The sequence below is a fragment of the Doryrhamphus excisus genome, chromosome 21 (genome assembly GCF_030265055.1).
Source record: "Doryrhamphus excisus isolate RoL2022-K1 chromosome 21, RoL_Dexc_1.0, whole genome shotgun sequence".
In the NCBI taxonomy this organism is placed as follows: Eukaryota; Metazoa; Chordata; class Actinopteri; order Syngnathiformes; family Syngnathidae; genus Doryrhamphus; species Doryrhamphus excisus.
The window spans coordinates 2,631,488-2,656,953 of record NC_080486.1 but is presented as its reverse complement, the minus strand read 5'-3'; the positions used below and the strand labels follow the sequence as shown (position 1 = coordinate 2,656,953).

Genomic DNA, 25,466 nt, shown 5'->3' with positions numbered 1-25,466 from the left:
AGAAGGAAATAGAAATGTATCCGCTCTGATGGCATCTTAGCTGGAATGAACAAAATGTGATTCTCACCACAAAAGTGAGTCTGATAAGGAGGTTGAGGTGGAGCTTTGTCCATGTGGAAGCCATAGTGAATGAGAGCAGCCAAGGACACGATCTGCACGAGGAAGGAAGACACCACTGAGTCGTAGGAAAGTCTAAAGGTGCCTCGAAAGTCAATAATAACGCTCCGACCTCATTGTGATGGGTCTTGGGGTTCTGGATGGTCTTGATGCTGATGGACATGACTGTGACGGGCGGCGGTGCCAAGTCTTTCACCACGGTGATCAGATCCGCTCTCGGGGCCAGAGCCTCCACTTTGCACCAGCTGACCGCCTGGTTCAGTAGCTCTATCGCATAGAACAACAAGTCTAAGATACTTCAATGCACTAATATTACATTTTTTTAATATCTGTTCTCACGTGGCGTCTTGATCTCCAACCAGCACGGCCCTTTAATCTTCCTACTCAGGAGGAAATGCTCCAAGCTGGAAGTGTTGGTTCCAAAAATGTGGGAAAACGTGGCTCCGTTGAGGTCCGACGGCAGAGCAGGGAAGTCCGCCTGCCAAAACCAGAAGATAGCAAAATATATGAATATGAGATATGTGCTACTCCTGCCATGTCTGCATTTACTCACGGAATAGCGGACTTCCAGGTACTCTGATTGCGTGGGAACGTCGGGAATCTCGAAGGCATAGTTCTTCTCCACTTTCTGTAGATAAGTTGGTAAGCAAACAGCATACATGACGTTTACATGTTTTTCTCTTTCACTGATGGTGTTTTTTCATAAAATGTTGATGTCCCACTTTGTTTAGTGGTCCTTAAATGCAACATAGTTTCATGCTGTAAGGTAAATGTTCTTTTTTTTAATGTACCTTGGACTTGAACTTCATGATTTTGAACTTGTCAGTGAGCTGACTGATCTCCTGGTAGACGTCCATCATTTCTACAGGCGTATTGGACACTTCCCCCGTCTTAGGGTTGACTTTCTGTGGAGGAAAAAAACAAGCATTTAATGCTACAATGCAAATATTAATAAATATTTACAGATTTATCAGCTACAATGTTAGGCATATATGAACACCAGTGAAAGAGTACAATATAAGACCACATAAGAGTTACATAAGAGTCGAGTCAGGGTACCTTCCGGACTTAGTAAGATCCCCTCTAGTAGATATCGACTTGTAAATGCTATTTATAGACAACTAAAAGTGGATTGTATTTGGGATTTTCTCCCAGTTCTGCAATATTCTTGGGTCGTCTTGCATTCAGATCTCTTTTAAGCTCCATAGAAATCTTACATATTCACGTGGCAGGATATACATGGTGCGTTCAATGTTCCTGACAGAGACGCAGCAGCTCGTGTGTGATTGGGCCGACTCGATCCACACCTTTCCAAACAGGTACACGACACCTGTTTGAGGCAGTCAGTAGGGGCTTTGGTTAGTACGCTCTTAAAGGAACAGACGCGTGTATTTGTTTTTACCTGCTTTGCTGTAAGAGTCTTCAAAAGCGTCCAGCCAATAGAATCGAAGCACCTGCTCGCCATCAGCGCCCTCCACCAGCGGAAGCTTGCTGGAGTCCACCAGCACCTCTGCCGGGGCCTCGTTGAGAGGACCCTCCTCGTCCTCCTGCCCCCAAGAGCCTCCGATTTTTCTGCATCCAGAAATACATTTATAAAAGTTGGTAATATGTATCACAGAACGTTGGATAGTCATCTTCTTAGCCGTGGGTAGACGCGTCACCAAGCAACAGGGACTCACAAGAAGACCGGGTCCTGAGGCTCGACTTTGACAGGAGCCTCGGGGGGTGTTGTACAATCAGGCTGGGCCTCTTCTCTGAATGCAGGTTCCTCAGGTATGACCTCCATGGGCTCATCAAAGTCCATCCCGTCTAATGCCATGTCCTCATCGACTGTGTGTGTGTTGGGGGGGAGTAACATTCAAGTTATCTCAGAATCGAACACAAGACACCTCATTATGGATCTTTTTCAGTCACCTTCCTCTTGTTTCTGTGCCGCTGGTTCTGTCTCCTTCTGAACCACACTTGTCGAAGCAGGTACGGGTGACAGCCTGAGGGCTTCGGAAAATGGCGGCCGGACCGCTTTAGCCATTGCTGGAGTGAGCACCTTGTATCACACATAAACACCTTGTGGTTTTAAAGAATCCAAAGCAGTCATTTCAAGAACTGAACGTTTACTTTGGGCATCTGAGGCTTGATTGAAAAGGGATTCAAGGGCGATCCCAGGGACTTCTTTTTCTTCAGCATGACCACCGGCGGAGGAGCCAGGACCGAGGGTTTCTGGGTAGGAAAGACCGAGACATATTGGCAAAGAGTCTGACTTGTTGGGAAAAGTGTGCTTGTGTGTGTGTGTGTAGCAACCTCTGAGTGGAGATCCTGCAGGATGTCCCCCAAAAGATCATCTTTGGACAAGTCCACATCTTTCTGCAGAGGATGCAAGAAAAATGTTAAATAGACAACAAATATATATTAAATTATGGACAAACACTCTATTCTATAAACATTTAAATGTAATGTACAACAATAAACAAATTTTGTCTCCCTTAATAAAAGGTTTTATTTAAAAAATGCATTTTGTGTTCAATTTTTGTAGCATAATCTCAATTTTCTACATCCATCTACGGCAAACATGACACACCTCCGCTGGCTTCTTCACATTGCTGTTCATGAAGAGGCTCTTGATGGTGTTGGGCTTTGCCACTGCTGCTTTTTTCACGTGTTTCTTCCCATCTGCCCCTTTGGCTCTCGTATTTCCTGTCAAAGCCAACCACCACCAAAGGGGTCACTCACTGAAACGTAATCTATATACTGAACACAGCAATACCGCCAATACCTCGGGTTTTTTCCACTACGTCGTCATCCAAGTCATCATCAAAGATCTCTCTTCCGTCCTCCACGTACCCGACTCCATCTGAAAGGCGACAAAGATGTTAGGGAATTGTTGATCACATGGATTATTATAGCGGTCAAGACTCACCATCATCAACAATCCAGTCGTCTTCTTGTCGATCCCGTACCATTTTGGAATATTGTTCTTCATCGACTTCTTCATAGACGCTGCTAAACTCCTCCACCTGGGGGAGAAAAAAAAGTCAAAATACATAGCATGTAGCATATACTCCAGCTTCAGTACACTTGTTTCCCTTGACACTAACCTCATATTTGACCTTCTCCCCTCTTTTGGCCTTTTTCAGCTGCTCCAGAGCGGACTTCCTTCCCACTTTCTCCTTCTTCTCCCGTCTGGAGCGAGACTTGGCCAAACCACAGGCATCACCTCCATCCTCTGCCAAGGAGACACAAGTAACACATTCAGGTAGACGTATGCTAGCAGCCCACTTATTTAATACTAGACAGCAAACCCTGCTACTGTATTGTCAACTACAGAATTATCCATTCAGACATAAACATAGCTAGTTAAGCTACATTACACATATATACAACAATGCAGCATGTGTGATAGTTAAGCTAACGACCGCGTTAGCTCAGTTGACACAAGCTAGCTACGGTTACAAGTAACACAGACTCAAAACTCTCACCTCCCTCCGCCGTGTCCATGTCTTTGTTTTGGTTCGAGACGGGCGACATGACTTTTGTCCGGTTTTGTCGCTCAGCTGTTCAACAACACGAAGAGCAAGTCAACACAACAACCAAGGCCGCGCCAAATCTTCCCGGGGAAAGTCATATACCGGAAGTGAGATCACAGCCAATGAAAGTAGGCGCTCATGTACGTGTCTTACCGCACGGTGGCAGCGTTGGACACATATTGCACATACAGTAGTTTTGCTGCATAATAATCATATTTTTATCAAAAAGTTTACAATAACATCATAACAAACGCCATAATTAAATACTAATGTTGAATAATAGTTCAATAATGATTATAATGCTAAGTACATTCATAAATGTTTAATCATACGATTAGGGTCATTATACTGCTCTTTCACAGGATCAAGTCGTTTCCATGGTGACGAGGCGGCGTTCAGGAGAGCACAATAGATTCGTGCTCCAGATTGGGGTCACTACAGTGCCTCCAATAAAAAACACAAAGGCTGTTTTGTTGTCCATCCCCACAGCCAGTTGTGGGGCTTTATATTTACATTTCGCACAGAGACACAGTTTATGCTGTTTGGATTCCTGACCCGTTTGACTAAAAGGTGAGTGAGTTGACGTTTATTTGTCTTGGAGGAAAAAAAAAACATTAAAATAACTTATTTAATGACTCCTGTCGTAAGCGAAAACGACAACACATTAAAGAACAAAGACGACATTTTAGTTTAAACTGCGGTTGTATGTGAAGATGTTCCCAAAAGTCAGATAGCAACAGTTAATTCTCCAAACAACAGCTAGCAAGGCATTTTGAATTAGAGTGCTCAATGGAACTACGTTAAAACTTGTCAAAATACAAGTTTTTTTAACTGTATTGTAAAAAAAAATACTACTGTTCGATTGTTCATTGAGCAACACTGCTTGTCAATTGAACTTCCGGTATTACGAGTCCTAAGCGTCGTAAATGCATTACGTGTGTCGCAACACTTTCAACTAACTGTATGGCGTCGCGGTGCATGTAAAGCTAATCGAAGCGGTTTCCTAAAACGTATTTTCACATAATGGGGAGGCTAAATGTCTCTCTTCGGGGTTTAAAGGGCGGTTTCCGCCTGGATTCTCCTCTGTAGACTTTTTCTATAGAGTGTTGTCACCGCCCTCTGATTGGACGAGCGATCTCTGCCGAGAATCAAAGATCGTCTAATAATTTAAGAGCAACACATGCACCGCAAATGTATTCAACGTGGTATTGCGTTGTTTTTATTTGTTATTTATATTATTCTAACTAAGATGCACTCTAGTTATAATGAATGGTGAATAGTCATTTTTGTTCGCTGTGATTGTCTACTGTATTGTGACTGGTGATTTGTGCAGAGTGGGATCTCTTTGCAACTAGGTCCTCTGTGCAACCAGGAGCTCAGAGTGGATGAGAGAAGACAGACAAGGGTGGGGGCATGAGGGATGTGAGGGTGGAAGCAGGAGAAGAGGAAGAAAGACATAGTGGCGAGGAGATCATCTCACTGATGCTGAGTCACATAACCGAGGCGCCGCATCCCCATGAGTCTTTGGGAATAATGGAGGAGCTTGAACACACTTGCCCCCATCCTCGGACGGTAGGGCGGCTGTGTTTGTTTTCATGTGTGTACATTGCAGAAAGTGTGTGTGTGTGTGTGTATGCGAGGAAGACAAAAGGGCTTCTGGTGATGAAGCGCATCCCTTTTTGTGTGTGGCTGTGGGAGACGCCGAGTGGATAAGCGAGTGGGTAGCATGATAGCGCAGTGAAGACAAAGACACGCACCGACGTCCGTGCTCCCCTTCCGTCTTTAATCCTTTCCATGCCAGATGTTCCTTACTTATGCCAGCATGCGCCTTATTGACGTTGCTCATCCTGATAGGCCCCTGTGCTCATGGCCGGTTAAGCTTCACCATCTGTCCCGTGCTAAATGTTTGTAAGCGACATCCACCCCTCCCTTCTTTGCACCCGAGGAATCCTGGGTAACTATCTCCATGCAATTCGTTGAGTTCGGAAAATGACATTAGCCTTCCAAACATTATTACTCTGTTATTGATTGGAAAAGTGAAAGCGCCATTTCACGAGTCTAAACCACTTAGACTTAAGTCAGGCTCAGCTGATGAAAGGTAGACTACACCCTAGTCTACACGCGGGCATGTGACTCAACAAAAGGGAGGGGGATATATTGTCTGAATGTTCTGAACTCCTGTTTCCATGACAGAGTTAGGGCAAATTAGTGAGTGTGTGCATAGCGTGGCTATGGCTCAACTTCCTATAGTTGAGCAACAGCACCTCTGCTGGTTGCAGCCAAGTAGTGCACCTCATTTTGCATGTTTGGCTTTTTCAACACGCGATTTGGGGGAAAATATTCGAGTTACACAGAGAAATATGAGGAAAATTATGACAAAAATAGCTCAGATAACCGATAATTAAACATTCCAGTGATGCCAATTAACTGTACTGTGCGGGTGAGCGAATCAAACACTCCTTTTTTCATGGCATGTCATAACTTCCCCTGAGCTCGCTTGTAAACAAACTGTTAATTAAAGACATTTGACTTCCGTGTCGCCACACCGGCTGCTGGAAGCGTGTGCCGGAATACAGCGCACCTCGCTGGGCCACAGCAGGTGGCTCCCTCCCCTTCTGTACTCTGGTTCTCCTGATCATAGTAATGAGGTAGTAGTAATGTCATACTATTTGATTGGGTACACTTTGTTGTTGTTTTTTAAGACCCTTTTTTCCGAGCAGGTTAATTTTGTGTGTGTGAGTCGCAGGAAGAAAAGCTCTGACTCGCTTCGGGAGGAGTAATTTGGCGCGATTTAATGGTTTGCAATAAGGACTATCAGCCGACGTTAGCATAAAAATTTGATATTGATTCATATCTGTATCAGTTTCAATTAGCGACAAGCGTGCTAGTTCAGGACGTCCGCCGTGTGGAATTATTACTTTTGGGTGGTGAATATGCAATTTGCAATAAAAGCGCTGCTTCTTTACTATGATAATGCTACAGTTGAATACTATAATATACCAACTTCTGATGGATATCAGTCAGAAAGCCGCTGTCGAGTATCTTTAGTCTGCATGTATACATTTCTGGGCATCGAATATAGGACGACAACATCTGTTTTCCTGTATTTAGGTCAATATAATTATTATTTGACTGCAGCTGTCCATGCCACTTTGCAGCATAGCATAGCGCATGAAATAAGGGCTAAACCATTAAATATGCAAAAGGTGGTCTGTGATGTAATTAAGCGCAAAAAAATAGTCACTACTGTATGTTGTAGTTTACCTGCATACAGCAGGATGGAAAGGATTAAAGTGATGTAATTAAGACTGAGTCGGTCACTGTTTTGTCCCAGTGGGATTGCTGATCCGTTCCCTCACGTCCATGGAGACAGATTTTTTTTCCGTCACCTCGCGTTCCCCTCGTGCCGCCCGCGACCGTCTGAATGTATCATGTACTGTATCTGTCATATCGTAGCTTTATTTCACCGCCTCAGTGCATTCCCCAGAGCAGCTCCGCCCGCATCGCAGTCCGTTGTTTTATCACGTATAGCGGACTTCTAGCCATTACCCTAATGACCCATCTATCTTTGCCGTATCCCTCTCAGATGCTGACCGAGCCTGCCATCTTCGCCGCAGAGAGCAGCTGCAACTGCCGCGCCCCTCACGAGAAGCTCACCGTCGCTCAAGCCCGCCAAGGCACCCCAGGTAGGAAACCTTGAGAGGGTGACCTTGGCGCTATGATGCAATGACGCGCAAGACAATAATCCCCTGAAGGTCAACCAAGGGCAAAATGAGTATGCAAATAATTCATGTCATGATGCAGGATCGTGAACATAGTGGAAAAGCAAAAGTGGTACAGTTTGGAATTCATCCAAAATGTCAATCAATATGTCAGCTCAGTGAGCATCCAAGGGATTCATGCCACAAAAGAGTGATGATAACCACAGAACAGGAAATTGAACTTATTATATATTATCAGCTAATAATCAGATATGAGTTCATATTTCTCTTACATTATTTCCATTTTTGTTGGAATTTGTTTGTCTAAGGTATTTGGTTCCGGACCCGGATCATATAATTTCCGCAAAAGTAGGATTCTTTATTTATAAATGTAATATTTTCATCATTAGAGCATAGAAAACCTATTTATATCCTTCTAAATTATGGTTTCTAATATTGTTAGAGCCATCTAGACATGAAGTAGCAGCCCTATAGTCACATTTACGCTCCTATTAGCTAATATAGTAGAGTCAAACTCGGGGCTCATGGAATATTACAGTAAGACTACTTCACTTTAGTTTTATTTACTTTCAGTGTTTATGCTTGTGTGGCAGTTAAGAATGCTAAAATGCCACTTAACAGTTACAAGATTTTATAATGTGACAAAATTTATTTTTATATTTTATTAATAACTTATTTTATATAATTATAATTCATTATAAATATATATATTTTAATAAAAATTTTAAAACATTGTATTTTATGTGAATAATTGTGTGAAAATTTAATTTTGTACAATAAATAAAACTATAAAAAAATGTTTATATTTTATTAATAATTTATTTTATATAATTATAATTAATTATAAATATATATTTTACTAAAAAAATATTTTTGTTATTTTATGGGAATAATTGTGTGAAAATTGAATTTTCTAAATTAAATAAAACGATTTAAAAATAATAAATTCATCACATTTTTCCATTGTGCATTTCAGTGGACCGTCCAGTGAGAGTCTACGCCGACGGCATCTTCGACCTGTTCCACTCTGGCCATGCTCGTGCTCTCATGCAGGCCAAGAACCTCTTCCCTAACACCTACCTCATCGTGGGAGGTAGACCTGAAAAAAGCCGTCTTTAAAAGCGGTCGACACAGCGCTTAATGTGTGTATGTGTGTATGTAACAGTATGCAGTGACGACCTGACCCATAAGTACAAGGGCTTTACGGTCATGACGGAGACGGAACGATACGAAGCGCTAAGACACTGCCGCTACGTCGATGAGGTGCTGCGGGATGCTCCTTGGACGCTCACGGCCGAATTTCTGGAGAACCACAAGGTGCGGGCAAAGGGGTGGCAGCGTATGTGTTCAAACACAAAGGGTTGAGGCTGTGTGCCAACATCCAGCCATACACTTTCTATCTTTGAATTGTTTCTCAGATCGATTTTGTGGCTCATGATGATATCCCATACTCCTCAGCAGGGAGCGAGGATGTCTACAAACACATCAAGGAGGCAGGTTAGTATGAAACGCTTCCGGTATTAAATGAGTACTTGTGTCAGAAATATATATAAATATATACGCCAGGTTTATTTGTGCCGACGCAACGCACCGAGGGGATATCCACGTCGGATATCATCACCAGAATCGTCCGAGACTACGACGTCTACGCCCGTCGCAACCTCCAACGTGGCTACACGGCCAAGGAGCTCAACGTCAGCTACATCAATGTGAGGCCCCCGATGGCGGATCTGCTGTATTTCTACCGTCTTTGTAACATCAAATAAATACATCAACAGGAAAAGAAGTACCGGCTGCAGAACCAAGTGGACCGCATGAAGGAGAAGGTTCGCAACGTGGAAGAAAAGAGCAAACATTTTGTTTACCGCGTAGAAGAGAAGAGTCACGACCTGATTCAGAAATGGGAGGAGAAATCCCGGGAGTTTATCGGCAACTTCCTGGAACTTTTCGGACCAGACGGGACATGGGTAAGCATCGTGAATGCACATTTTGGGGCCGCTTAAAATGGCGTTTAATTTGACTTTTTGCTCCTTGTTCGTGCTCGAGCAGAAGCAGGTGTTTCAGGAGCGCAGCGGCCGAATGCTGTCCTACGCTCTGTCCCCCCGGGAGTCCCCCTGCAGCAGCCCTCCGCGTGAACTGTCTCCCCAGCGCTCACCGTCGCCGCCGTCTCCGCCCGACCGCTGGCACAACGCACGCCCCTCGCCGCTTACATCCCCCAAAGGGGCGTCGGCCTCCGTGAGCAGCATGAGTGAAGGCGACGAGGATGATGCGGACACTCCCACGTGCTCACAGAACACTGCCTGAGAACTTGTGCACGCCCACAAACACGCACTTCCCACACAAAACACTGGATGGATACCAAAACACTTTACCTCAAGCAGAATACACAAGCCGTGGGGATTCTGTGCAAGAGAGGTCTGCTGTGGTCTGCTGTGTTGTCCAGGTGATTCAGGTGGATGATGATGGTTCACTGTATCACAGAGAAAGGTAGTCACACTAGATTGCTGATAAGCTGTTAAGCCACATGCTTGTTTTTGTCCTTTTTTTTTGTAGAGCACTGTCTCTTTAAGAGGCAATTTTTACTGTGATTATAATATAAAGAGTCAAGACGGCACAAGCTATCATTTTAACACTTTACCAAGGCCAAACCTAGACTCTTAATTTGAAACAGGAAACGAAAACGGAAACCCGTAACGTGTGAGCGGAATGCTGGGAAATGAAGTTAGCTCGTGTGCTTTAAGCATTGCCCATTTCACTCAATTGTACGGTTACTAGCTGATTAATGTATTTATTTTTTGTCGTTTCATTACAAGAATGACATGGCAACTAATATATATTTTTGTCGTTTCATTACAAGAATGGCATGGCAACATTATGTAATTTAATTCGTGAAACAGGCTTGGGTACATGTCAAAGTGCCCGGATGTTAATGTAATCAATTAGCTAAACTTTACGTAAACTTCGAAGGCTGACCTTTGGGATGTATGGTTTCCACCGACTCTAACAGTTCCAGTCATATTATTTTGGTGAAACAGCTGTAAGATGTTTGTAGAGAAAAACGCGGAAAATAAGACAAATGAAACGGTAAATTGAGTAATTGAATGTAATCAGAGCTCACCTGTTAGCATGTGCACAGTCATCTTGCCAGGAACTTCCGGTGCGTCACACTCACTGGAGATGTGCGAGTCACGAACGAGTCGGTGGATTCGGGACTCGTGTGTGACCTGGTGTGTAACTCACGAGTCACTTCATTAGAACTCTAGTGGAAAGTACTCGAGTTCCCAACACAATGAACAACTCTGAACGTTGAACTTTTGTCCGACACCTCACTTGATCCGCTAATTTTTCAGGGAGTATTATGTTCTCTAAAGGGAAGCTCACATTGAAAACGCCTTGAGAATGTATGTTTTTTTTGTATTAAAATGTCCTAACAGCTTGGCATGTAAATAAAAACTTAGTGTTTGTGTTTTTTTTTCAAGAACACAAAGTACCCATCCTAGATATATTGTTTTTAATGCCAGGGTTGACAAAAGATCTATTCAACTCATGCTGGGTGACATCTTTGCTCGACTTTTTGTTCCTGTTTAACATCTCCGCATGTGTCCACCGTAACACTTCCTACTGTACATATAAATACATCACTGAAAAGAAACTGAACGAGCACGTCCACGCTGACTGCATATATAAACAACAAATACATTATTCATAGTTACAGCATATGACACTTACTGTATGTTCTTAATGAAAGCTCTCCAAGTGCCGATCTTTCATGATTAGGGAGAATCCTGAAATGTTTACGGTTCATCAGTAGATACCACATTTATTTTTACTGTATAAATATTCTCTTTGAGCAAAATACTATATTGACCCGAATATAAGACAACACAGATAAACATTATCTTAAAACGAGCCTTATATGCCAGTGATTCCCACAGGACTGTGATCTATCTGTGGCATTAGGTTAGTGTCAGTATAATGGCATCTAATTTGCATAATGTCATCTTTATGGATGCTGTGGGGGAGATAAAAAGAGAGTAAAAACAAATAGAATACACATCTTATTTCATATTAGTGTCCATAAGACAAAAAATACCTGCTAGTTGCTAGAATACTCGCTAAAATGCACCTTTTGTTTTGTTTTTTTGTCATGTGACTGCTTTGAGGCCGTCTCCATGCAAATAGAGATAACAGGACCTGTTGCTCGTTGAGAGGAGCCTTATGTTCTTTCATGTTAGTCTCCAAAAGCGTCCATAAGACCAGAAAAAGTCACTCCATTTCTTCGCTAGTCAATTAAATACTCGCTAAAACGCACCTTTTGTTTTGTTTTTTTGTCATGTGACTGCTTTGAGGCCGTCTCCGTGCAAATAGAGATAACAGGACCTGTTGCTCGTTGAGAGGAACCTTATGTTCTTTCATGTTAGTCTCCAAAAGTGTCCATAAGACCAAAAAAAAAACTGCTAGTTGCTAGAATACTCGCTAAAACGCACCTTTTGTTTTGTTTTTTTGTCATGTGACTGCTTTGAGGCTGTCTACATGCAAATACAGGTAAGAGGACCTGTTGCTCGTTGAGAGGAGCCTTATGTTCTTTCATGTTAGTCTCCAAAAGCGTCCATAAGACCAGAAAAAGTCGCTCAATTTCTTCGCTAGTCAATTAAACACTCGCAAAAAATTATTTTTTTTTTTATGTAACAAGCAAGACGGAGCCACCTGCTTTGACGTCGTGTCCACGCGAATACGGCTATCAGGACACCGCTGCTCGTTGAGAGGAGAGGAGGTTCTTCCATGTTAGCCTTCAAAAGCAGAAGCTGAAACAGAGTTAGGATGCCATCTGCTGTATGAAGTTGGAACAGCAAGCAGCACAGACAGTTCCATTAGAAGATGAGCGTGAACAGGGAGCATCAAATGTCTTTTTTGCTAACTTATATAGACTAAAAAGGAAAAGTAGCGTCTTATATTCGGGTCAGTAGGGTACTTAAGAGAAAATAGATTGTTATCCAATTGTCTTCCCTCCCAAATCATAAAAGAGGGTAAAACCAGTGAGATGCACTTTTGCATTGTTGTGTGTACATTATTATATATATATATATGTACATTATACATTATTGTTCTTTTGCTCTTTTTTTAAAAAGCAAGATGAGTGCATGGCAAACTGCAAAAGCTAAAACCTCCATCCTAATATTCAGTAGTAAGGCTTTCCCCTCATGGTTTGTTGATTAAAGGCTGTGATGGAACGCTACACTGACCTATTCGTGTATCCCGTCTCAAGTCGCAGTGAAACCAGAACCCTGGCTGGAAAGGTAGAAGGTAGAAGCCCCCCCCCCCCCCCCCCCCCCTTGACAAAGCGGAGATACTCGTGACTCGTTCAGGCACATGAGACACAGTGGGAGTTACAGTCATGAGGTTACATACGCTGGTACGCGATACAGGCGGCGGCGTGATGAGTTATCTGTTAGCTTTGTATTTGGACTTGCTGGCGTCCCGCGGTTCTTTGCTCGGGTTGCTCCAGTCGTCCGCTTCGGGGCTGGTGGTGTAGTGACGCCACGCAGACTTGTTGAAGACGGGCAGACGCTCGAACGATTCGCTCGACAGGGCCTTCGGGCAGAGGAGGATGAAAAAAAAATTAAAATTTGTCCACTCAAATGCAGAGAGTGCCAGGCATTTTTGAAACAGGAATGAGCCCGTGATACATGGCTTCAGCTGATTTATTAAGGCAATGAAATAAATACAAATATTCTAAAAAGATTATATTTTTTATTTTATTTAATTTTTTTTATGTTATTTTTTTTTTATTTCACCATTAAATTAACCGTCTTAATTTTCTAAATAAATTAAGACTAAGACTACAATCGCAGATGAATAATTTTTTTTTTTTAATTCTATACAGAATGAAAATAAATTTTAAAAAATAATAAAAACCTCTGTCTTGATGTTAATTATGGACAAAAATAAGAAACATGTATTTTTAAAATAACTATATATTTTTGATAATTATTTATAAATATATGTATAAGCAAATGTATAAAAAATATATGAATAAATGTATGTAAATAAATCACTTTAAAAATATATAAACATAAAAAATATTTTAAGTAAAATGTTGAATCTTTACAATAATGTATCATTAAAAATATTTTAATTTAAATAAATTAAATATTTTAAGAATGTATAAAATATTTCTACAAATAATATATAACAATTATAAATTCATATTACTTTTTAACAACTTTAATTTACTAGTTTTTAGCGAGATTTACAAAAAACCTTCAAAATAAGAATGATTTAATTGATGTATAATAAACAACAATAATAATGTCTTCATGCTAAGCTAATATAGAAATATATAGAAATATAGAAGCCGGACGCTACATGAGCATAAGCTCTTGATTACCTTCAGGTAGATGACAGCATCCGTGCCCACCCCCTCCATGGAGTAGAGCTTCAGATCCCCCTGGAAGTACCGGGCGTAGAGCCTGGAGATGGGAAGACCGTAGCCGAAGCCGGCCTGAATGCAGGATGAGAGGCAACACGTCACGCGGCTCTCGGACGTAGCACACGGAAGGCTGATGTGACGGCAAGTACCAGCGGGACGGCGCCGGGCTCCAGGCTGGGCGTGGGGGCCGTGGAGTACATGTAGTTAAAAAGGCGGTCGATCTTCCTCAAGGGGACTCCTCCTCCTCTGTCGCTAATCTGGAGGACACGCAAGGGAAGCGTGAACACGGACGACTGAGTCGGGGGGTCTGACCGACGTACCTTGATGGACAGATCTTCGTTCCCTAGAGTGACTTTGGCTTTCACGGGTGGTAATCCTTCTTGGCTGTTCTCGTGAAGCTCCACGGTGGCTCTCATGGAATTCTACAATACAAAAACATTGAGTTCTTGTGGAAGCGGAATTCCATTTAAGACTCGTCCTGACCTTGAAGAGCTCGAACAGCATGTGGAAGAGATGCGAGGGCACGTACACGGCCTGGATGGACTTGGTAGGGTTCTTCACTGGAGGAGCACACACAGGAACTTCAGACAACAGCTGTCTTCGGGCGAGAGGCGGGGTACACCCTGGACTGGTGGCCAGCCAATCACAGGGCACATATAGACAAACAACCATTCACACTCACATTCATACCTATGGACAATTTGGTGTCGCTAATTAACCTAGCATGTTTTTGGAATGTAGGAGGAAACCGGAGTACCCGGAAAAAAAACCCGGGGAAAACAAGCAAACTCCACACAGAAATGGCAGAGGGGGGAATTGAACTGGGGTCTCCTAGCCGTGAGGCCTGCACGTCTGACTCATGGCGTCATCTTACAAACAACATTTACCTCATCACACAGCAACTTAACACCCAAAAGGTACCATTAATTTGTTAATTTTCTATCGTTTATCCTCACTAGGGTCGCAGGGGGTGCTGGAGCCTATCCCAGCTGTGTTCTTGGGGCGAGAGGCGGGGTAAACCCTGGACTGGTCGCCAGCCAGCCAATCACAGGGCACATATAGACAAACAACCATTCACACTCACATTCATACCTATGGACGATTTGGTGTCGCTAATTAACCTAGCATGTTTTTGGAATGTTGGAGGAAACCGGAGTAACCGGAGAACATGCAAACTCCACACAGAAATGGCAGAGGGTGGAATTGAACAGGGGTCTCCTAGCCGTGAGGCCTGCACGTCTGACTCATGGTGTCATCTTACAAACATTTACCTCATCACACAGCAACTTAACACCTAAAAGGTACCATTAATTTTTGTTAATTTTCTACCGCTTATCCTCACGAGGGTCACGGGGGTGAAAACCCACGCATGCACGGGGGAGAACATGCAAACTCCACACAGAGATGGCCGAGGGTGGAATCGAACCCTGGTCTCCTAGCTGTGAGGTCTGCGTGCTAACCACTCGACCGCTAGGTTAATTGGCGACTCCAAATTGTCCATAGGTATGAATGTGAATATGAATGGTTGTTTGACTATATGTAGCAACCGGTCCAGGGTCTGGGATAGGCTCCAGCATGCCTATGACAAAATGATGTCTTATGTTTGTGTTTTGTTCTTAAGGTCTTACTGTCAAACTCCTCAATGCGGAGCTCAGGAGCAGCCAGGTAGTATTTCTCGCACAGCATTTTGGCCGTGTCGTACGCATCTGGTGGACGAAGCACAAGACCACGTGAGCCTGCGTCCCTCAAGTTGGGAGCAAAACCACCAACCTTGGACTCACCGCTGACGACTTCCGCCACGCAACAGTTGGGATCGATGCTGCCGATGTGTTTGGGATGAGCAGGGTTGGTGTCGTTCCCGAACAGGAGAGCTGCACGGACGCGGGGACAACGACAAAGGGAGTCAGCCTAAACAGGCCCAACTGTCATGCGGACCGGGTCCGGTCCTCGGGACTCACTGTGCTGATTGATGAGCATGCGGAAGGAGATGCGGTTTGTGTAGAAGCGGTCCAGGAAATACTGGATGTTGCTGCTGATGAAGGGGTCGAAGCCAAACTTCTCCTTGTACTCGATGACGCCCTGCGCCATGGTGGGAACCACGTCGTTGTGGCGGTTACGGATCTCGATCAGCAGCTCCAGGAAGCTGGGGGGGTTGGGGGGGGGGGGGTAACACTCGTCTTGCCTCAACACTGAGAGACCTCCTTATCCAAATTCCTGGACGCTACTATCAGCCATGCGTGACTGTTTATCTCACGCTATTGTTGTAGTGTAAATACACCAAACCTGCACAGCCGCTACAGATACACCACATGGATAAACACTACAATACACTTCATATATTTTTTATATTAACTCAAATACGAATATTGTAATATTAATATTGCATTTAATAATCTCCACCTCCTGCCTAGTATTTTCCTTTTAATTAATAATACAATTATTTCTTTCAATTCATATATTAATAAGCATGAATAAAAAAACTAACTGCTATAAATTATTTATATAACATAATAAAATATTTTTAAAACATATTAAAAATACTACAAAAATTGGAGAAAAAATCCCCACTTCCTATGTAGTATTTTTTTTAATTTGTAATAACAAAATGTTATTTAATTCATATATTAATAAGCATGAATAAAAAAATAACTGCTATAAATTATTTATATAACATAATAATATGTTTAAAATATTTTTAAAACATTTTTAAAATACTACAAAAATTGGAGGAAAAAATCCCCACTTCCTATGTAGTATTTTTCTTTTAATTTGTAATAACAAAATGTTATTTTATTAATATATTAATAAGAATGAATAAAAATAACTGCCTTAAATTATTTATATAACATAATATTATGTTTAAAATATCTTTAAAATACTACAAAACATTGTAGAAAAAAATCCCCACCTCATCTAGTTTTTCTTCTAATTAATAACAAAATGTTTTTGTGGGGAAAGAAATACATATAAAAAATTCATTTTCAGAAATTAATATATTTTTTAAATAGAATTTAAAAAATACCCATCTGCTCCATCATACTTTTCTTTGCAATGTTAAATATACCCATCACCACCTCCATAACACTTTCCTTTTCATTCAGCAGTTAACAAATAGAAATAAAAAAATACATTTAAAAAACCCAAAAAGAATAACATCCTCCTAAGGACTTTTTATCATTTTTTCAGCATTAAAAAAACTTTTTAAAAAAGAGTAGGAGGACATTTCCTGTGTGTAAGTCTTCCCGTCTCAATACTTTTGTCCATGTGGCGTATGAGTGCTGCTAAAAAGGCTGTTGAGGAAGGTCTGCTCATAAAGCCATAAAGCCGCGCCATTCATGATTGCACTCACTCGTTGAGAGCGTGAGGATCCTCCGGCTTCCTGTTCTCGTAATCCAGCAACTCCACGAAGCTCTGCATGTACCTAATAAAAAGGGGCAAAAGGGCGACTTTGTACCATAAAACGTATCAAACGGCCGGCGTACGTAAACGCGGATTACCATTTCTGAACCAGGCGGATGGACGGCTGGCTGAGGAGCTTGTCGGGCAGCAGGTTGACCTCTCGCATGGTGTTGGCCAGACGCACCGGCAGCTCCTTGCGGAGGAACATGTAGGACGTTTTCTCACAGGCATTCTCCCTGCCTGGAAGACAAAGGAAACATTTGATACGTTTAAAAAAACACCTCTGTGTCCTCACGGCATCTTTCCACGGCGCTGACAGTTTGGATTCATTGAGGAAGACTGGAAAATAACAAAAACATAAAATACACTATTAGTTGAGGCGGATAAAATGGAAATAAATCAGGGAAACTTTTTTAAAAATAATTAATTATTTACATTAATAATTTAAATTAATAATTTAAAATTAATTTAATTGTCTCATTCAAGCAGATTAAAAATAAAAATGCTTAAGAAATTAAAGCAGAAAAATAAATACACAAGATTATTTATGCGTCTTTGTGTTTCTAATTCCCCCCACAGAATATAATTACTTAATTCTCTTTAAATTATGCCTTTTCCCCAAAAAGATGACAAATTTTTTGGTAATATTCTGACATTCTCCTAATATTTAAACATTATTCTTGTTAAATTACTGGATTTCTTTCAATTTTTCTGTCATTTTGTGATTCAGCGATGAACCACCTAGCCATAAACAAAACTATTGACTTCACTCTTCCACCAGAGGGCGCTAATATTGCTTTTCACCGGAGCATCAAAAAACCGAAACCGAATCTGGAGGGAAAAGGAAAGAAATTCTCAAAGTTTCATGATTCTTCACACGTCCATCTCTAATTGGTGTATAAAACACATAAGAATGTTATGTTGTACTGACTGGAAAACACTTTTTTCGGGCTCTACGAGGGGAACTGGCGCGTTCTACATCTCAATAGCAAGTGACTACTTCCGCACTACGGAAACACCTTTAGGACAAATTTAACATACAAGTACACTTGCAAATGAGACTCAAATACGAACAAGTTTAAGTTTAGGAAACCAAACCCCATCCAAAATACAGCTCAATATTTTTTTTGTTGGTACCTTAATGAGTACTGAGTCCAAATTTGGGTATTATTACTGATTACAGAAAGGACTTATTGATTTATTGACGAATGCAATGAATTGCGGTAGTTCCAGTGAACATGTCATAGCACAAAATGTCCACTAGTTGTCACTGTTTCCACTTCTATTAGTTTACTCTTCGGCTGAATCAAACTGACTTGCCAATTAACGTGCAGTCCGAAGTTAAACCAGACGACCTGTCTTTCAAAGACAAGTAAAAAAAATACCAGACACTTAAATTGATCAAAACCAATTACTTTTCATGTTGTTTTGACCTCTAAATGTAGCCAACACAGGCAAAACCCATCCCACTTAAGTCAATACGTATCAAACAAACGATGCCCAAATGTTTTCAGTCTGCAGCACAGATTTTGTAAACTCTTGGGAATGTCCACAGCTAATTTCCACGCTCCCACACAATTTATATGTAACCCTGCTGTCACTTAATTCATGACAACAAGACCATAAGTCACCCAATACACACACACACACAAAAAAAGACATCACAGGCTTGCTTTACAACAACAAACGAGTGGAAAGTCCTTTGGAGAATGCTCAGGAAGAGGTCAATCTTCGCAGATGTCTCGCTCTCAAAGGGTTTGATGTAAACACTGGTCTTTTACCCCACATCCACCCGTAGAGCTTTTCTTACCAGCACACTGCTTAGGGGATCTTACAAAACAAAAAAGGATCCGCCCTTTGACTCAGCCGTGATGCAGCGATATGAAAGAATAGGATGTGGTTCGTTAATCATAACGCAACAATAAACTGCACTATCTCGATGGGCCTTGAAGTTCGTCGCATCAACGCCACGCGGTTCCCATCAGAGACGACGTCACGCAAACAAGGCGCCTCTAATCACACGTGGATTAAGCAGAGCTTAGAGAACGGCTCGCAAGTTGCAGCTATGCTTGTATTGTTTATGTTTGCGGCAAAGGAACACGGCCATGGCGGTAAACTGGTTGGAACTGGTCCTGCGACTTATATCCCGGAGAAACATAAGTCAGTTTTTTGATGCATTTTAATGCCTGGTACAACTAAAAGTACCTTTGTTTGGACGGAGACAGTATAATTGTAGTATAAAATGGGCTCATATACAGCAACTTCCTGTTTTTTTTTTTGTTTAATTACTCCAGTTGGCCAGGCATAAAGATAAAAAAACTGAAGAAACAAAGCTTTCTTCGAAGCTGTATGATTTTTTCCACTTTCAGCCACAAGAGGACGCTCTCTACTTGTGTTCCAGTATCTGAGACTCCTATCAGTCTGTACCACTGACAATGTAAACATCAACTCATTAAGACACATATATATGTATATATATTAGATGTGTATTCATGCTGATGCCCCTAGTGGAAAGGAGGAAAATGTCACAAACACCAAATTCCACAACTTCAAAGAGTGAAAAGTTAAATTTTCAAGGAAATATTACATTATGATGACATATTATCATACAATTAGTGCATTATTTGCTTTGTACAGTTGTGCTTTTTTTTGTCTTGAGACAGCTCATCATAATCATATATCACGGTTTAATCTAACATTTAATGTATTTAAAAACAAAAATAAATGCAAAATACATATAAAATAAGGTTAAATTATTCTTATTATATTATTATAAAAAAGGATAAATTAAAAGGGAAAAAACTCAGGTGAAAAAATAAATAAAAATAAGCAAATAAAGGCTTAAAAAAACAGTATATACTAGATTGCGCAGTGTTAAAAAAACAAGAAATTAAAATGTTAAAAATAAAAATATATAAATATGTAATAATAGCAAAAAATAATGCAAAAATATATAATAGGTGAGGATATAAAAATAAAATTATTAAAAATATTTAAAAAATAATATAGCAATAAATAATGAATGAATAATACATCCAAATTAAATGAGTTATAAAAAAAATATATAATAATATTGTGGTTAAGTTCCAGCCAAGCAAAAAATGTTAAAGTGTTGTTGAAAGTATTAGTGATGCCAGTATCACAAACACACGGCAGTAATATGCAGTAGTACCACAAACATGTACTACACTTGTAGTAACATGATACAGTAGTCGCTTCTCATCAACCACAACCCGAGGAAGCCGTAAACAGGAAGCAGTGACACGATGCCAAAATCTTACCAAAACTTACCAAAATCCAAAAACTGCTTGATGGAGAGAGGTGACGGAGAGAACCTGGAGTAATACTCCACTTTGGTGTTGGTGTTCTTCAGCAAGGACAAGAAAAGCCTCATTTTGACAGCGTTATTGTTGACGTGCGACACCGCACTCAGGCACCATTCATCCCCGGTATTGTTGACAAGCACACGCTCCCTGTTGACGGTTCGCCGAGGACATCCGTCTCGGCCCGAAAGGACGCTGAACGAGGAAAAGACTTCGTTTCCATGCGGGTTTATGGCGGAGATCCGGGGACAATTATATCGCAATGGCGTTTCCGGGAACTACATTGTTCATCAATTCCGAGCTATCACAAGCTAGGTCAAGTATGCTGTGCTAGGTCACTCCGCAACATCCGTTTCAGGTGTTTCTAAATAAAGTTTCAATGCGGAAGTGGAGGTGTTTTGGACTCCAAACGCATAATACATAGAATACGACTACAGTAAACAACACATAATCTTGTCTTTTTAACATTACTACTACTTAAATACACTAGCATTTAATTTAAAACTCACTCCAAATAATTACATTTTAAAAGTACATGTCCTCTTTTCCGGTTGAGTGGAGCACGGGGACAGCACGTCCTAGAAGTCACGAGCCCACTTCGCATGTTGGTGCGCGGAGATGATTGGCTTGAAAAAGAGAGGCGAGGATTTAGCCGAAATCTTATTGGACAAAACTAGCATCAATCAAAACGAGCTCGTCTGTTTATGTACGTTCAAAATAATATTTTAGCGTAACAAAAGAAAGCAATAACAAAACATACTTTAGCCATCAATTGATTTTTTGTTATAATGGCTCAAATTCAAAAATGTTTTTTTATTAATTTATAACGTTACAAATATTTGTATTCCGAACGTCATCTGCCACGTCCTACGTTAGTGTGGTTTCTGCTGCCATCTAGTGGAACAATAGAATAGCACTCTAATAGGAAAGCATGACAGCATCTTTGGAATATAGTGTCTTTGAAATATAAGTGTGACAGAAAGGGTGCAGCATCATAAAAGATAAAACAACATTTTTTACCATCACCTGAAGGACATTATATCAATATAGTATGTCTTGGTAACAATTCCATGTATATTTCTATGGAGAAATTGCATTGAATGTAAAGTCCCTGAAATGTTATATTATTGGGAACTTGAGCATTAAAAAAAATGTAAATTGGCATCCAGCATGTAATGAAAATAATCTAGTTAAATATTCCCTTTTCCTAGTTGTATATGAAAAAAATAATTACCTGTAACACGTCAAATATAAACGTTGTTCTTGCGTCACTTTGTTATGATGGCAACCGCCAGCAGCAGAGTTTCTCCACTCAAAGTTTGTGCAAGCAGGAAGTCTGCTCAGTAAGGTGAATATCCGACCATCTCCTGATCAAATCCACGGGAATGTTCCCGTTTAAGACCGACTCATACAGCTTCCGGCAGGGTAACCATTTTGGCCTTCTCGTCGTCGTCGGCGTCGTTGCATTCATCCTCGGGCAGCGGGTCGTAGAGGCGGCGATAGAGCAGACGCGTCACCAGCGTGATGATGAACATCTCCAGGATCAACAGCTGCTGACTCATCACTACAAAGACGCACACAAAAAGGTGCGTTTGAGGCGAGATCAGGAAGCGCAAAGCTGGCCGTGCACTCACTGTATCCTCTGGCGGCGGACGAGAACGGCGGCGCGCAGGCGATGGTTCCGTTCAAAGCCAGGATGTTGATGATGGCGCTTTGCAGCTGGGTCAGGACCAGCACCAGCTGCCGACATGGAAACGCTTGTTGGGGGGGTGACACCTGTCATAATGTGGGGGGCGTGGCGCCTTACCTGGTACATGGCGTACTTGGGGATGATCTTTATGGTGCGTAAGGTGGTCTTGAGGTGCATGAAGGTGATGGCGACGGGCCACAGGGCGATGATGGTCAAGATGCCCACAAAGGGGTTGATCCATATTGCTGATCCTGTGATGTTCAGCTAAGAAGCACACATGGAGAGTCGGCTATATTTTGCTAAAAAGGGGCAGCTTTGTAAAAAAAAAAAAAAAAAAAAAAAGGCTTCGCTACACATCTTAAAGCCAACAATTCGCCTGTGAGACATCACAAACAAACACTCTTCCTCTGAGCCGCCCTTTGCAAGTCCTGATAGAAACATCCACTACTTAAAAAGACAGTAAATAAATAACCAGGCTTCGCTACACATCTAAAAACAAATCTTTGCCAATTATTTGTCAGTGAGACATTATTAAAAAAAATATTCGGCCTGTGTATACGCCCACCACAGCTTTGTAAAGAAAAATAAAGGCTTCGCTACACATCTTAAAGCCCTGCCATCATAAAAAAAAACACAATACAAAGCAGGCTTCGCTACACATCTTAAAACTAAACTCTGCCCACAAAGCCTCCTTCTGCCTTCGACCCGCTTCTTTGCAATCCCTGATAAAAAGGCTCATTACATCATGGAGGACGGCTTTGTTTGTTAAAAAAAAAAAAAGGCAGGCTTCGCTACACATCTAAAAACAAAGCAAATTATTTATTATTAATTAATTATAATTAATTATTTATTCTGCCTGTGTCCCGAACCCTGATGTACACGCCCACCACATCACGGAGGACGGCTTTATGAAGAAAAATAAAGGCTTCGCTACATATCTAAAAAAAAAAAAACATTGCTTATTATCTACCGCAAAAGGCTTTGCTACACATCATAAAACAAGCTATCGGGTTAAAACTGTGGAGAAGTACATTTCTTGGTAGGAGGACAGCTTTTTGCATGGACTCACATCAGCCAAGTCGAAGGTTCCGTTGGTCCACAGAGCGATGGAGAGGACGGTGAAGACGATCTTGAGCAGAGCAAACTGGAAGGAGCCCAGTTTGAGCAGGAACAGAGAGCGCCTGGAATGGAAGGGGGAAGGTTTTGTGGAACACCCCCCCTCACCACCACCACCATTACCATTACCATCATCATAACATGATGGGGGTGGTGGGGTGGGGAAGTGGACTTTAAACTCCACCAGAATGTCCATGAGTGTGTTCAACCTTCTAAGTAAACTCCAACCTTTGGAGTGCCAACATTTTTACATAACCCCCCCCCCCCCCCCAAAAAAAAATCCATAAAGCGCACAAAAATTGTTTACCGTGTGATGGCCACATGCGGCAGGCAGGGACAGCAGCAGCAGCACGGCCCCGTGCTGATCCTCAACTGGTGCTTCGGCGCCCGCCGCAGGAACGCCTCGTCGCCGCCCACCTCCTCTATCATCAATATGAGGAACTTGAACACCACGATGGCAAAGTAGCTGCACACACGGAGATGGGAAGCAGCAATGTAAGGATGATACGGCAGAGGACGAAGAAGAAGAAGACAAACGCACCAGGCTGAGGTCATGTCGGTAAACATGGTGGCGCGCGGGATCCACATCCCTATACAGGACATGGCGGCGATCACCTTCAAAACACACACACAAGGAAACCGTTGGGAAGAATACGATGCGGTCGGCATGGAGGGTCGGCACTACTTACGGGCGCCGCTCCGTTCACCCATATGATGGTGCTCTTCTTATTGGCTGGCACTTTCTTGTAAATGTAAACACACTCCTCCATGAAGATCAGCATGGACACCACCGCCATGAAGGTCAGGATGGAGTACAAGATCACGCCAAACAGGTCCAACTCTGAAGAAACGCCATGCAAAAACACACATTATTGCTATTACATATATACAGTATATGTTTGCATTTGTACAGTTGCATTGGTAATTAGAATGACTTTAACCTACAATTTACTCTATTATTTTATCATTACAGCAATAATTTCACAAAATATTTATATAAAAAGTAAACAATAGCACAAAATATATCAATAACCTCAATAAAATCCTCACAAATCACTAAATTGTACAGTTTCCGTGACCACGAGGTTGTCACTTCCTTATATGGCAAAACGGGGCGTTCCCAATGCTAATAAGAAGCAGAGACTGGCACACCGTCGAATTGGGCACGGGTGTCACTAATCGTTAAAATAGTTTAGAAACACGTCATTAATCTTACATTTAACACATTTGAAGCAACTATTTCCTGTGAATTTCTTAATGAGTCAAATTAAAAGCAAATGTTCTCCAAAAGTGTTCGATTGGGTATGTTTTTGGACGATACCACATGTTGTAGCTCCCCCCTTATTAGCAAAGTACAATGTGTTTCTAATTAGTGTGTTTCTCACAATTCTGGAAAATATGGCTGTAAAAAAAATAAAGCCTAAAGTGAGACGACTCACGGAGAATGATGTCCAAAGCCAGCGGAGGTTGGTCCAAGCAGCGAGGGTCCACGGTGGGGATGGACTCGTTCATGACGACTTTTCAAAGATGGACCCTTCCGCGGTTGCAGTGATGATGTCGGATGATGTTTGTGTGTCCCTCAACGAGGAAAAAGAGCCTTCCTACTTGGCAGTGCACTAATATGTTGTTCAGCAGGGGCGCCCACACGCTTGATGGATGCCCCGGACCCGCCTCCTCCTGGAAAACACGCAGGAACCCCGACACAACTCCACCATCACAGCAAGGAGATCATACTGTATACATATATATATATTTAGAAGTAGATTATTTGTATTCATTATTAAAATACATGTTCTGTGTTAGAAATAACCGATTTGACTATATATCTACACATTGCACTTTTTTTTAATACAAAATGTATTTTAGTATTTTTTTACCATTTAAAATATTATTATATAAATAAATATATATTATAATATTAATTATAATATATATATATATAATTATATATATTTAATATTAATAAAAATATTTTATTAAACCTGTTCAACAATAGATTTATCGTATATTTATGATTAGGCAATAAAATGCTAAATATAATACAAATAAAAATACAAACAAAAACAAACACTTTTACATTTTTTTTAATTTACATTGAATTTACACATTTTTCTATTCATGCAATAAAATATTACAATATATAATAAA

The 25,466-nt window shown here is 41.3% G+C and overlaps 4 protein-coding genes across 8 annotated transcripts in view; 1 reads left to right on the top strand and 3 right to left on the bottom strand.

Annotated features, from left to right (window-relative positions):
• The window catches only part of pola1 (polymerase (DNA directed), alpha 1), a 52,944-nt gene extending 42,243 nt beyond the window's left edge, over window positions 1-10,701 (bottom strand). For 2 of the 5 annotated variants that reach the window (XM_058059867.1, XM_058059871.1), the window contains exons 1-18: window positions 10,334-10,701; window positions 9,733-9,830; window positions 3,591-3,665; window positions 3,210-3,337; window positions 3,032-3,128; window positions 2,888-2,965; window positions 2,693-2,808; window positions 2,416-2,478; window positions 2,233-2,334; window positions 2,032-2,161; window positions 1,797-1,947; window positions 1,520-1,689; window positions 1,335-1,447; window positions 909-1,022; window positions 671-745; window positions 457-595; window positions 230-384; window positions 68-152 (exon numbers count right to left, since the gene is read on the bottom strand). In XM_058059867.1, the coding sequence (XP_057915850.1) occupies window positions 68-152; window positions 230-384; window positions 457-595; window positions 671-745; window positions 909-1,022; window positions 1,335-1,447; window positions 1,520-1,689; window positions 1,797-1,947; window positions 2,032-2,161; window positions 2,233-2,334; window positions 2,416-2,478; window positions 2,693-2,808; window positions 2,888-2,965; window positions 3,032-3,128; window positions 3,210-3,337; window positions 3,591-3,639 (1,765 nt within the window). In that variant the 5' untranslated portion in view covers window positions 3,640-3,665; window positions 9,733-9,830; window positions 10,334-10,701. Of the gene's footprint in view, window positions 1-67; window positions 153-229; window positions 385-456; window positions 596-670; window positions 746-908; window positions 1,023-1,334; window positions 1,448-1,519; window positions 1,690-1,796; window positions 1,948-2,031; window positions 2,162-2,232; window positions 2,335-2,415; window positions 2,479-2,692; window positions 2,809-2,887; window positions 2,966-3,031; window positions 3,129-3,209; window positions 3,338-3,590; window positions 3,666-9,732 lie in introns of all 5 variants that reach the window. The other 3 variants (XM_058059868.1, XM_058059870.1, XM_058059869.1) reach the window with 3 other exon arrangements.
• On the top strand, window positions 4,058-10,832 carry pcyt1ba (phosphate cytidylyltransferase 1B, choline a). The gene is made up of 9 exons (XM_058059874.1): window positions 4,058-4,208; window positions 4,972-5,210; window positions 7,225-7,324; window positions 8,337-8,453; window positions 8,526-8,677; window positions 8,779-8,857; window positions 8,927-9,069; window positions 9,139-9,327; window positions 9,410-10,832. The coding sequence occupies exons 2-9, from the start codon at window positions 5,052-5,054 to the stop codon at window positions 9,662-9,664; spliced, it is 1,194 nt and encodes a 397-aa protein (XP_057915857.1). The 5' UTR covers window positions 4,058-4,208; window positions 4,972-5,051; the 3' UTR covers window positions 9,665-10,832.
• Window positions 10,833-10,856: 24 nt separating this feature from the next.
• On the bottom strand, window positions 10,857-21,034 carry pdk3a (pyruvate dehydrogenase kinase, isozyme 3a). Its single transcript, XM_058059872.1, has 12 exons — window positions 20,481-21,034; window positions 17,288-17,429; window positions 17,140-17,211; window positions 15,749-15,933; window positions 15,572-15,661; window positions 15,419-15,496; window positions 14,274-14,350; window positions 14,111-14,212; window positions 13,940-14,047; window positions 13,749-13,862; window positions 12,770-12,952; window positions 10,857-12,191 (listed from the first exon to the last, which is right to left on the bottom strand). Exons 1-11 carry the CDS (start codon window positions 20,581-20,583, stop codon window positions 12,803-12,805), a joined length of 1,221 nt encoding a protein of 406 aa, XP_057915855.1. The 5' UTR covers window positions 20,584-21,034; the 3' UTR covers window positions 10,857-12,191; window positions 12,770-12,802.
• A 271-nt stretch (window positions 21,035-21,305) lies between these two features.
• Window positions 21,306-24,954, bottom strand: slc51a (solute carrier family 51 subunit alpha). The gene is made up of 8 exons (XM_058059875.1): window positions 24,758-24,954; window positions 24,008-24,159; window positions 23,860-23,933; window positions 23,626-23,784; window positions 23,272-23,383; window positions 22,320-22,466; window positions 22,147-22,252; window positions 21,306-22,076 (listed from the first exon to the last, which is right to left on the bottom strand). Exons 1-8 carry the CDS (start codon window positions 24,828-24,830, stop codon window positions 21,919-21,921), a joined length of 981 nt encoding a protein of 326 aa, XP_057915858.1. The 5' UTR covers window positions 24,831-24,954; the 3' UTR covers window positions 21,306-21,918.
• Window positions 24,955-25,466: the final 512 nt, after the last annotated feature.